Source organism: Passer montanus, unplaced genomic scaffold, assembly GCF_014805655.1.
Source record: "Passer montanus isolate IOZ18808 unplaced genomic scaffold, ASM1480565v1 scaffold12, whole genome shotgun sequence".
Lineage (NCBI taxonomy): Eukaryota > Metazoa > Chordata > Aves > Passeriformes > Passeridae > Passer > Passer montanus.
The window spans coordinates 11,569,119-11,580,926 of NW_024358722.1; the positions used below are offsets into that span (position 1 = coordinate 11,569,119).

Here is an 11,808-nt window from a genome sequence, read left to right on the forward strand (position 1 = left end):
ATCATTGCATACTGGCTACCAAGAGTTCTGATAGGTGACATACACCTACAAAGAAATAAGAGAGGAAACATCTTTGCTGTCAGAACAGAAACTTTCTCTTGTTCTGCCTCACAGAAACCAAAAGCAGGAGAAAGTACAAGTGTTAAGAATCCAAAAGGACATTTTCTTTTAAATCTTTTTTTTTTTTTTTCACTGAAACCCAGGGAACTCTGACAGAGTAGCTCCATAAAGTCTTTCTGGGAACAATTCAACTGAAAAGTATGTAAAGAAAAAAAAATTAGAATATGGGAGTTGGAAAAATTAGAGAAATATTTGCTTTAAATGTTGTTTGGAGAAAGACACACTTAAGCACCTGGAGCTACATAATCTAACTTAGGGTAGAAATTAAGTGAAGCTACCTTTGAAAAAGTTCCATGAAAGGGCTGTATCTTGACACTGAAATCAATTTCTGATTTCAAGTTAATTCCTTTTCCACCAAAGAGTAAGCCCTGCTCTAGAAAAAGAAAGCAAAAGAAAAAAGCCCAGTGGATTCCTTGAAATTCCCTGAAGTAAGGGCCAAGAAATACAGGGAAAAACACTAGACTTGGCAGGTCTATAGTTTATCTGTACCTCCAAAGGATGAAAAGCTGATTTGACCCTGTTGGCACACAGACCTGTTGTTCTACCAGTCTAGCTATTGCAGCCAGCCTTAACCCTTTCGTTTTGCCCTTGGATCCTGCTTCCAGATGGTGTTGTACACATTTCTGGTAGAGGTACAGCTGAAGAAACAGAAAATCGTCATGTTCTCAGGCCCAGACCGTCTTGTTGCACCTGTCCTCATTCCCCTCTTCACCCTGCTGCCTCTTTGAGGACTCTCCCTCTCCACAGACCAGGGACTGCTCTGCACTGGCATGCAGTTCTCCTCCGCTATCTTATGCCAGTAAGAGAAGGAAGAAATCTCCCAACCATGGGCTGTCTCTTGGGAAGTTCAGTTTTCAATTTAAACCCATCATGGACAACTCCAGAGGCTTTTCCACTTCTTGCAGTCTTGCTACTCAGCTTGCCTCCAAAGCCCTGAGTGCAGGGATTGTCTTTGATTCTTTGCTTTCATTTCCTGTGACTGGGCTGCCCCAGAGTGCTGTGATTAGGTGTCCCTTGCATTTCCACTGCTTCATTCATAACATTACTATAGCTACATACATATCTGTCCAAACAATAAACATTTTAGTCAAGGCCCTCATTATCTCCTATCTCTGTTTGTAACTTCCTCCTCCTTGAACCTGTGACATATCAGCCAGTTTGATCTATTCAAACACAAGCTCCCAACATCCTCTTCCCTGTCCGCTGCTGTGGTCAGAGCCAAGCCACCTCCTGCCAGTCTGCCTTATTTGCCTCCATCTAGTCTTTTATTTTCCCATGTGAGATTGTCACAGTTCTGCCATAGCTGTCATCACTCCACCATTGTCTCTACAGCATGGCTCTGCTCTCTTTGCCAGTGATGCTGGCGTCCCGATGCCTTTATCTGCTCTCCCAGGGGAGCCTTTATGCCCTTTTCCATGACGCTCTTGTCCACAGGATGTCCTGCCTCCCTCAGCTACGTTGGCCACACCAAAGTTTGTTGCATCAACCATAAAGATCAGGTAGTTTACAATGAGGTTAGCCTGGACTAGTTTACAGGTGATACAGTCGGGGTCTTTTTTAGGGGAGGTACATCAGTCTGGGTATGTGTTTGTGCCTTTCCCCTTCCTTTTGCCAGCTGTCATTGCTTCCTGAGACAGTGGGTCTGCACAGCCTCCTTATTGCTTCTGCATTGAAAATTTTCTGAAATGCCAGAAAGGTAAAACAGCTACCAAAACTATGGCAATTTTGTTTCCTAAGCACTGCAATCCAGATGTTAACAATATATAGCACAGCTCTGAAATGCTATTCTCTCCTCAAGCCATGTTGTTATGCAGTGGAAAGCTCCACACAATGTGATAAAAACTGAACCTGCTGCAGTACTTGGGTACAAACCCAGGGCTAAACAAGGGATAGCCGTCTTAAGTCTATTCCCTTGTTTTTATTGGTCTCAGTGAGACTTGCAGCTTCATACTCATGGGCATTTTATATTTAAGTTTGGGTTTTTAGAGGCATTCTGGAACTGTATAAAAAGCCCCTTTCTCTGACATCGCATCAGGCTTTTTGTAATGTGAATGGCATCATTACAGTTCTCTCATTAACATCATAATGGCTCTGGAGGAATAGGGAGTGAAAACCCCAGCAAATGGAGTAGCGTGGCAATGTATAGTCGTCTTACTGTGTGAAACTGAACACGGAAAAAGTTTGACATTTTAACCTTCAGGCTGCTGCAGATGCCTCGGGGTGTCCTCACACTGAATGCATTTGGCTGACAAAATGGAAAAATTCTGGTAGCCTAAGGATGGAGGACTGGGTTCAATAAAAAACTGTGCCTGGCTTCCATGCCACTAAAGCCCACACAAGGCTCCCAAATGGATTTTTCAAAATTGAATCCAGCCCTAAGTGTCAACCTTTTGCTGTAATTTTATATAGTAAATATATTGTATGTTCAAATGTACATCTTTCATCCTTTATTTCCAGAGGCGCTAATGGAAATGTAACAATGTGTGTGCTGTTCTGCAAAGTCTCATTGAAACCAACTGGATTTTGGATGAAATCCCTCCATTGCATAAGATAATGTAATAGAAATGGGTTGGGCTTACAGCTGGAGGATGATGAGATCTGGTTCTATTTCTGGCGCTGACACTGATTTGCTGTGTGACTTCTGGCAAGATGCTCAGGAATGGATTTTGCCACCCTTGATGGGGAAAAGCAGTAGGCTGGCTCTTGGGGAGCTGTGCCAGAGGTCCTGTTTGCAGAGAGGTAGCTCTTCCTCAGCAAACACTGGCTCACAGTTCTGCTGTGTCCTGCTCTACCTTCGAGGAGGCTGACTTTTCCCATGTTCTGGGTGCTTGCAGCTCTCTTCCCACTCATTTTCAGCAGCTGGAAATCCGTGCTTCTGAACATCCAAAGGGAACAAATAGCACACCCAGAGCCACGAGGCCTTTTAAAATTACTGATTCTCAGCTTCTGTATGCTGAAACAATTCCTCTGCCACAAAATAGGACTTATTTTGCAGCTGAGAACCACCTCTAAATCTTTATAACACATACTGAGACCTACAAGCTTTGTTTGGGGCTTTGGTTTTCTGGTGATTGGGTTTTTTCTCCCAGGGAAGCGATATTATTTATGCCTTGTTTTTATACAGTTTGGAAGCATGGAGAATGTACACGGACTGTAGCTGTTTATGGAAGTGAACTGGCCTGCCTCTATTAATTTTGCATGTTGTAAATAGCAGAAACAGTTCATTTACTTTTGTAGCTGTCCAGAAAACTGAGTTTTTCAATATAAATTAGCAGCACTGTGCAGAAGGCATCCCAACGCTTCCTTCCTTCCTTCCTTCCTGCATGCTTCTGTTTGAGCTTAGAAAGACCTATTTGTGAGGAAATACAGTGAGATGAGCACTGTCAGACTTGAAATCTCCGATTCTCATTTTAAAAAGTAAATTCACAAAGAGGTGTTGAATTCATTACGGGCAAAGGAATCCTGACTTCCAGAAGTAGCAGTGAGCTCCTTCCAACCTTTATTCTCTCAGGACAAACACTGAGTGTTGACGTCTTGCCAATGTGAGAAGATTGATGTGCCCCTGTGAATGATTCCTCCATCTGGATTCATGAGAAGAGTCCATTGCTGCTTTCTAATGACGGTGTAATCTTTTCAGATACAAAATATCTTACTTTTTAGCTAGTTCTTGGGTCACTTCTTAGCCCTGCTGTCACATCAGCAGACTGACTCACTTGTTTTGACCACTCCTTCCATGTGTTGCTACTCAGCTGGTAAGAAAAGGTGTGGGAAATAAATCATATATATTGTCCATGTCAGGGATAACTTTCAATGAGCCAGTCCAGTGCCTTGCCATTCCCTGTGCAGTTTCTTGGTCCAAGAAAAGCAAGGTGGCAAGAAAAATGACCGAGGGCTAAATGCAGTGCATTAGCAGTAAATTGGCTCTGAGGAAGGGGTTTAGGCACCTGTCAGTCTGGCTGCAGCGAGGCTGGTGGCCTTTACTGAGGCAAACTGCTTGGGGACCTCAGCTGCCTGTGCCTTCAGCTCCCGTTTTTGCCCCGGTGCGGAGGCAAGGCAGATCCATGCACGCAGGCATCCAAGACACAAACAGCGCACGCTGGAAGCCGTTTCTTAATAAAGTAGCAGCCTTGTGCTAGGATTTAAGAAAACAACTGGCAGATGTGAACGATTTATTTTTCCTCCCTCTTCTGCTGCGGTTTATTTTTTCCTCTTGTTCGAGAGCGCTCAGCTGCTAACACAAACAATTGCTGAAATTCCACCTGCCCACCTGCAGCCCCTCCTTCCTGCCGCCTGCTCGGGCCGTCGCCTTCCTCCGGGAGGGCTGCGCCGAGGGGAAACTACATCCCGCTTTCTTGGAGAGAGGAGGAGGAAGGAGAGGGAGGGGCCGGGCCGTGTCTGGGCGCATTGTTCCGCGCTCCTCTGCCAAGAAGTAGGTGACTATGAACTCATCCCTCGCTCCTCGCAGAAAGTTTGCCGCCTTCCCCCCCTGCTCCCCTCCCCTCCCGCCCGCTGGCGCGGCAGGAGGCAGCTCGCAGCCCGGCGCTGGCCCCGGAGTCCCCGCTCCTGCTTAATATTCCGCCCGCTCCGCCGATGTTGTGCTTGGCTCCGGTGGGACCGCAACTCACGGCGTGAAACCGGAGCCAATTTTCTGTCTTAGTCTCGCAGTGTTTTGACTGGAGGCAGATCCAGTTCAGTCCGATCGGGGCTAGTGGAAACAACTACCTAAGTCTCCGCTGTCTGTATCGTTTGGGAGGGAAGAAAGAAGAAAGGAACGCGATCCCGGACTGCTGGGCGCGCTCTCTCTCTCACACACACACACACGCACGGCAGACACACGCACCCAGGCAGGCAGACTCGCACCCCGCCGGTGCCGAGCGCGCCGTGCCACCGCCGCCGGGAGGAAATGGGAAGCCAGTGAGCGGATCCGTGCCGGTGTGTGAGCGCCGCAGGGGCCGGGAAGGGGCGGCGGGAGGAGCGGGAGCGCGGCCGGGGGCGGCGGGAGCGGGGCCGGGGGCGACCCGGGGGCAGCGCGCAGCAACTCCCGGTGCCGGGGACCCCGCGCCCTTTGTGGGAGAGGGCTCCGCTCTTTCTCCTGCCGTAAGGAGTGGGGGGAAAAACCCCAAACGCGTGTCTATGTGAGATCGATATGCGTATGTTTTTAATATACGTGTGCGCAGAGGTCTGGCTGCTGGGGGCCGCGGGGGCGGAACGCGGCGGGGCGGGGGGCAGGTGCGGGCGGCGGGCGCTCACCGCGCTGCTTCGCTTCCAGGTGCCGGCGCCCGCGATGACCCTGGTGCTGCCCATGCAGCGGCTGGGCCGCCCCATCGCCGCCGAGGGAGCCGCCGACCTCGCCGCCTACCGCGCCCTCTGGGAGCCGCCCTGCTGCGGCCGCCCCGCGGGCGAGCGGGGCCGCAGGTGCGCGGTGCCGCGGCGCTCGGCATCGGCGGAGCGGCCGAGGGGCAAAGTTGTCCGGAGCCGAGCGCCCTGCGGCGGCCCCGGCTCCCCCGCCGCCGCTGACACCGGCCCCGGGTCGGGCGCTCGTCAGGAGAGGGTTTATTTCTGATCGCCGCGAATAGATGCGAAAATATGCGGCGGCGTTCTCCTGTAGCGCGAAGGGAAATGAAAAGTATTTTGTTTGGAGAACCTCCGGCAAACCGCATGTCATTTGTCATATCTGATTTATTACCCACAGGATCACATTACAGGGGAATTTCAAATCCTGTAACAACATCCAAGATCACATACTTTAAAAGGAAATATGTGGAAGAAGAGGATTTTCATCCGCCACTCAGCAGCTGTACACATAAAGTATGTTTTCTAATAGTCATTATTTTTACCCTGAGTTTCAGATGCTTAGTAACACTCGATTGACCCATTTCCAGAAGGCTGAAATACTCTGCTGAAATTAGGAGAATGATCCAGCTGTTTGCTCAGAAACAAACAGTTGTCACTTCTTCACATTTATTGTTGTATTGTCATCAATTGCAAAAGAAGCAAAGGCGTTTCTGCATTAACAACCGCTGCAAATGGAGATGCTGAGAATAACTTTTCTTTTCAGATTTTTTTGTTAGCTAGTTCATGCCATGCTTACAAAAACAGATCTGTAACAGCATTTAAACAACAAAAATGGAAGAACATAAGTGAAAGATTTCCCACTCATATAAAACTTTCTTTCCAGAGGGGAAAATAGTAAGAGGTTCCATATACCCCACACTGGTTACAGATCCTCTAAAAAAACAGAATGACTTGGAAAGCAAATACAAGTTCCCTCAGTATTTAATCATGTTTATTAAAAAGCCAATAACTCACAAAGAACAGATTAATAAATGAAAGAATTTTTTTTTTTTTGGTGAAAGTTACCAGGGGAGAGATTAGAGCAAATATTTCCCAGGCCAGTGAATACATAAATTGAAATCTGACCTTTTTTGTGAGATTTTATGCTCCTCTTCATTAAGGGCTCAGTTCTGTGTGGAACTGAATGCCCGGGATGAAGGGGTGAAGTACTTAAGGATAGCTCATCCTTAAGGATAGCATCCTTATCTTGTTGATTCCTACCTGGCCCATGAAAGTCCAGTGCTACCCATGTTCTCTTGGCAACAGGGGAGGGATTTCTGTAGAGGAGAAGCAAGCATTAATGCTGAGCTCAGTTCCCAAAGACCTTAGAGTAGGTGAAAGAATTTTCAGCCAGAAGTAGAGTTGTCTGGAAATAAGTACCTGGACCAGAAAGATGAAAAATTGTCCCATTGTTAATTTCAGAAGATGTCTGGTCTACTGCCAGAACAGTGAATAAACAGCACCAAGGGTGTTGAAAAAAGTGCTCTGGTTAGTGAGTGTCTCACACATGTCACATCACTCTCCCAGTTTTTAGCCAGGCTTTTTTTTTTACAAGATTGTTGGATTTTTGTATCAGCGATTAATTTCCTTACAAAGAGGGAGAGGAGGAATAGTTATTTAGTCTTTTCTAATAACAATAAAAAGCAGTTGTAGAGGCATTGGTAAGCTAGACCTAGCCACTGTTTTGTGCTGTTGTTTGCAGAGGTGTAACACGTCAGAAACTCTGGGTCACCAATTTCTTCCGTTGAGCCCAAATACATTTTCTTCTTTGCAGCACTGAGTTCTGGCAGAGGGAGGATGCCCACCAGGTTTCCTTGAATTTCTTACGTGTTTATACCTCTGCCACCCATTAAAGAGTTATGTTCTGAGATTACTTGTCTCATAGAGGGTATGATGGTAGGGCCTGGAGCCTCTCTCCAGAGGGCTGTTGGCAAACATGGAGAAGAAAGCCTTTGACTACTTGTTCTTACTGGTGTCCCTCCAGTACATATCTCCAGGAGAATCCCAGTTCAAGGCTTACTGGTTTGCTCCAGGCTTTAATGGCTTCACTGACTGTTGCTGCATCAGGTACAAAGGATGCAAATGAACCTATAGGCTTAATATAATTTAAAATGAGTCATTTATTATAGAAAATTACTCTCTCTAACAACGAGCTTCAGCTGTGAACTCATATGAAATTATGGCCAATTTTTGTTTTTATGAGGCACTGTGCTGGTTCTAAGCCTCGCAGACATGACCAGGCTGTGGAAAGAGCTAGAGGGCTGAGGAGAGCTGAATGGATGTGAAAAGCAGCTGTGCTTTAAGCTCTTTCAGTCCTCATAGCTACGACTTCCACTCTGCAAAAATGCTGTAACCATGTGGAAAAGGGAAGAATGATCAAGCCACAGATGGGGGGATTTAGAGCAGTCTCTCTTTGTGCTGTGCTGCTCTCCTCCTACGCCAACGAAATTCTTACTAAAAATGAAAATTAGTTACTAGTGCTTACAGTAGCATGCATTGCCCCCTCTCTTATTTTGATTCCCAGGGTAGTGATTACAGTGCAGAATTCGGGGCCTCCCAGGGGCAGTAACCTGCTCACGCTGCCAGTGCTGAGAAAGGGAGTCCTGGAAGGACCATGGAATCTGTGGGCGTGGAGCCAGGATTTCTGCAAATCCCTATCCTCTCTTCTTTTCCTGACCTTATCCCTGCCTATCTGCATTCCCACCGGTCCTGTAGAGCACAGGGCGTAGTATGCAGGCCAACAGCTGCTCTCCAGATGCTGGGATGCTTTGAGATGGCTTTCTCCCTGCCTCCCTCCCTGCATGCACTTCTGTGCACAAGAGCAGTGTAAGAGCCTGGCAAATGGAGACCTCCTCGCTGGAGGGCCTCTTCCACTGGCAGCAGATTAAATGCTCCAACACTTGCTGTGTGAGGCGATGGCTGCTGGCTGCCTCTTGCAAACCTTGGCACTGCAGGAAAGACCCTTGCTTGGCTTCAGAGCTTTGCAGAAGCCCCACGGGGGATGATGGAATTGGGTCCATTTGCAACAAAAGGCCCCCCTAGCCATCACTGGAGCAAAACTGCACAACAAGTTTATGTTCTAATCCCAAATGTAATTAAAGAGCCAGATGTGTGCATCTGGATTTCACCTCTCCCCCCTTGGATTTCTGCCCTGCAATTGCCTCTGTGGTGTAATGCTCAGCTACTTACCTCCTAAGATCAGCTGCTTACCCCCTAAACATGGGGGAATGCTGTGGCCAAGAAAAAGCCAAGAAAAAGGACCCTGGCAAAGGATGTTCAAAATAAAAAGAGATTTAGATGCCTCAGAAAAAAAACCAGAAAAGTAGTGACACAGAGGGAATACTTTGCTTAATTTCCTTTCTCCTTGTCTGGAACAAAACTGGTTGCCTTCAGTTCCATATCATGTGTTTTTTGCATTTTTAGACAATCTCTGTGTTTGAGGAGCGGGCCCATATTCTCTACATGTCTTTGGAAAAGCTGAAATTCATTGATGATCCTGAAGTCTACCTGCGCAGATCCGTCCTCATCAACAATCTCATGAAGAGAATCCATGGAGAGATCATCATGCAGAACAACTGGTGCTTCTCCACCTGCTCCTTCAGTGGCACCTCCCCACAAGAGTGGTTTGTGCCTCAGGACTGTCCATACAGAAAACGCCTTCGGATGGCAAAGGAGGAGTATGAGAAGCTCCACATGTGCTGCTTCTATCAAGAATGTGGCAGTCACTATTTAAATCTACCCTACTCTGTTAATGCTAGTACAGAAAGTAATTCCTCTTCTTCCTCCTCTTCCTCCTCCTCCTCCTCCCCTCCCATCTCTTTGCCAAGCTGTTCCCAGCAGGTGGATTATGAAGTTGGCAGCGCACCTTCTTACAGAAATGATGACCAGCTACCTGCTAATGAAATATTTTTCACTAATGGCAGGTCTCACAGTAATCAGGAAAAGGCAAAATTTAATGACAAGAATGGAGGTAATGAACCTGAGAGAGAAAGCATCACCCTAAACTGTGAACCTGTAAGAGGCACCCATGCTCTTGAATGTAAAGGCAAATTTTATGACTGTTTTGAGACTGGATGTAATGACAAGAGCAACATAAGTGAATCTTGGAAAAAATCCTTAAGGAAAAAGGAATCTTTACCAAGTAATAAAATCTGCTGCAACAAAGGAAGTAAAATATGAGGCATCTTTCTTGCTCTATTGAAGCATGCACAGCATGTTCCTTCTCTACCAAATTTTTATTTTGAATGGATTTTTTATAGTTTTCTACTAATGGTACAATCATGCCACAAACGTGACGTGTAGAGTGGAGAGCAGATTGTGTAAAGTGTCTCTGCCATCCGCATCAGGAGCTATTTATAAATGTGGAGACTTCAGAAAGAACACAGTTGCATTACTGCTGAGCACTGTAGTCTATGCAGTTATGGTGGAGCTTTCGTTGCTGAAAATGCCAATCAGCCAGATGGGGAAAACATATCGTTTTACATATCCCCACCCCCAAGAAGTCTGCCATTAATTAAGAAGAACCTCCATTATGTTTACCAAGGAATGAGAAGTCTGGTAAACAAATTGATGCTACCAGCAAGGATGATATGCTCCTTGTAACTCAGTATTCATTCTGACAAAGGACTGTCTTCATGGATTGGGAATAAACCATCCTTACGTTTTGTAGTGATACTCTTGAATTCCTGTATTCAGCATCTTGTTCAACTGACAAAATAGGACATAGCATAAAGAAATAACCTGTTTATGGAATCTTAATCAGAATCAAACATGCAGCTCAAGTACTTGCATGTTTTCACCTCGGCTGTAATAACTAATGAGGTTTGTTGTTACACAAGACAGGTTTTTTTTTGGTGCCTTACTTTTTGTCTTAATTTTTGCCAGTGTGAAAATTAAGTATGAATCTGATACAGCAGGGATTTAACCTAAACAGAGATTAAAAAGAAACCCACAGGGTGGATCAATATTATTAGAAACCTTTAACCTTTGAAGTACTGAGTTCAACTTCCTATTCAAACATCTCTGTTCTTCCTTTTTGATGCTCAATTGCTTTTTGATTTGCCATCCTTAGGAAGGGATTTAAGAAACAATAGAGAGATGTCTCTTGTAAACAAGCATTCGATGCTTGAGTGTTTCTATGGCAACTGTCTGTTGCTGGGGCTCTTTTTTTTCTTCTTCGTATAATGAAGTTCATGACCCAGTGGCATGTTTTATACTTTATTCTGTTTCACATAATTTCTATATTTTAGATTGCAAAAGCATGCGGGAGTTTTCTATGACTTTTGCCATTGATTTAAAAAAGACAAGAAGGCAAAAAGCACAATGTTAATTAATAATGTGGCGATAAATGCAGTTTTATCTGAATGAATGTAAGGGGTTTAATTTTAAAAAAGAACATTTTGGAGATTTCAGTGGCTGAGAACAACATTTAGTTATCCCTAGGTAGATTGATTGCAAATGTGTGCTGTGTAAAATGCCCAGAAGACATGAGCTGGGGTTGGACCAAGAGTGAGTCTTAGATTCACCAAATTAATTAGTTCCCACACTCCCCATAACAACTGGCAGAATGTGCTCAGCAAAATAGCCACATCCAGGCCACAGCTGACTCATAAATAGCTGCCTGTTCCCACAGCATCTTGCACTCAAGTGACGTCTCCGCTTTCTTCTTGCCCAAAGGGTGAAAATCACCTCTGTGCTGGGGGAGCAGCCACTCAGTGCAGGGCATGAGTGTCCCCAAGGGGAAACAGCCCCATGCTTGGCACTGGAGTCAGACAGGTCTCTGGGACTGAGACCTTCTGCTTTGGGTTTCATGGGTTCAGCTGGAGGAGTCCTGAGCTGTGGTTATTTTGGGTAGCAAAATTCATTTGCAGACTGTATGGTCTTTTTCAGAAAGCCCGGTGGTCGCAGGAAAAATCTACCCAGCCAAGGTGACCACAAACACAGCAGGATATAAATCAATGATAACCTTTATGAAGTCAAGTGAGTGTAAACCGATAAGTTTGTAAGGGTTATCATTGGGAAAAATGACAAATAAAGAAAGTACAAGTCCCACCTGATTTCTCCAAGACAAAAGCTTTTTTATTAATAATAATAATATTAAATATAGATCTCATTCATACAGTGTATGAGTAGGATCATCATTTAGACATTTGTCCACAAGGACCAATTTTTTTAAAAAACTGATTTTTCTTGTGTTATATCCAGATAGTCTAGTAATGTCTGCTCTTTTCCAATATTTGATAAACGCTTGATGTTTTAAGCTTAAATATTAGGTGCTTGTATACTAACGTGTTGTTGTAGTAAAGTGAAATTTCCTTGATATATATTTATTAAAATGACCAAAATTCATTTTAA

At 45.3% G+C, this 11,808-nt stretch overlaps 1 protein-coding gene across 2 annotated transcripts; it reads left to right on the forward strand.

Annotated features, from left to right (window-relative positions):
* The first annotated feature begins 4,463 nt into the window (after positions 1-4,463).
* SERTAD4 (SERTA domain containing 4) lies at positions 4,464-11,808 on the forward strand. 2 transcript variants are annotated; one of them, XM_039697801.1, is made up of 5 exons: positions 4,464-5,052; positions 5,390-5,542; positions 5,601-5,649; positions 5,813-5,928; positions 8,878-11,808. In XM_039697801.1, exons 2-5 carry the CDS (start codon positions 5,405-5,407, stop codon positions 9,631-9,633), a joined length of 1,059 nt encoding a protein of 352 aa, XP_039553735.1. In that variant the 5' UTR covers positions 4,464-5,052; positions 5,390-5,404; the 3' UTR covers positions 9,634-11,808. The 2 variants fall into 2 exon arrangements, with proteins under 2 accessions (XP_039553735.1, XP_039553734.1); XM_039697800.1 differs by lacking the exons at positions 4,464-5,052; positions 5,390-5,542 and having other exon boundaries at positions 5,550-5,928.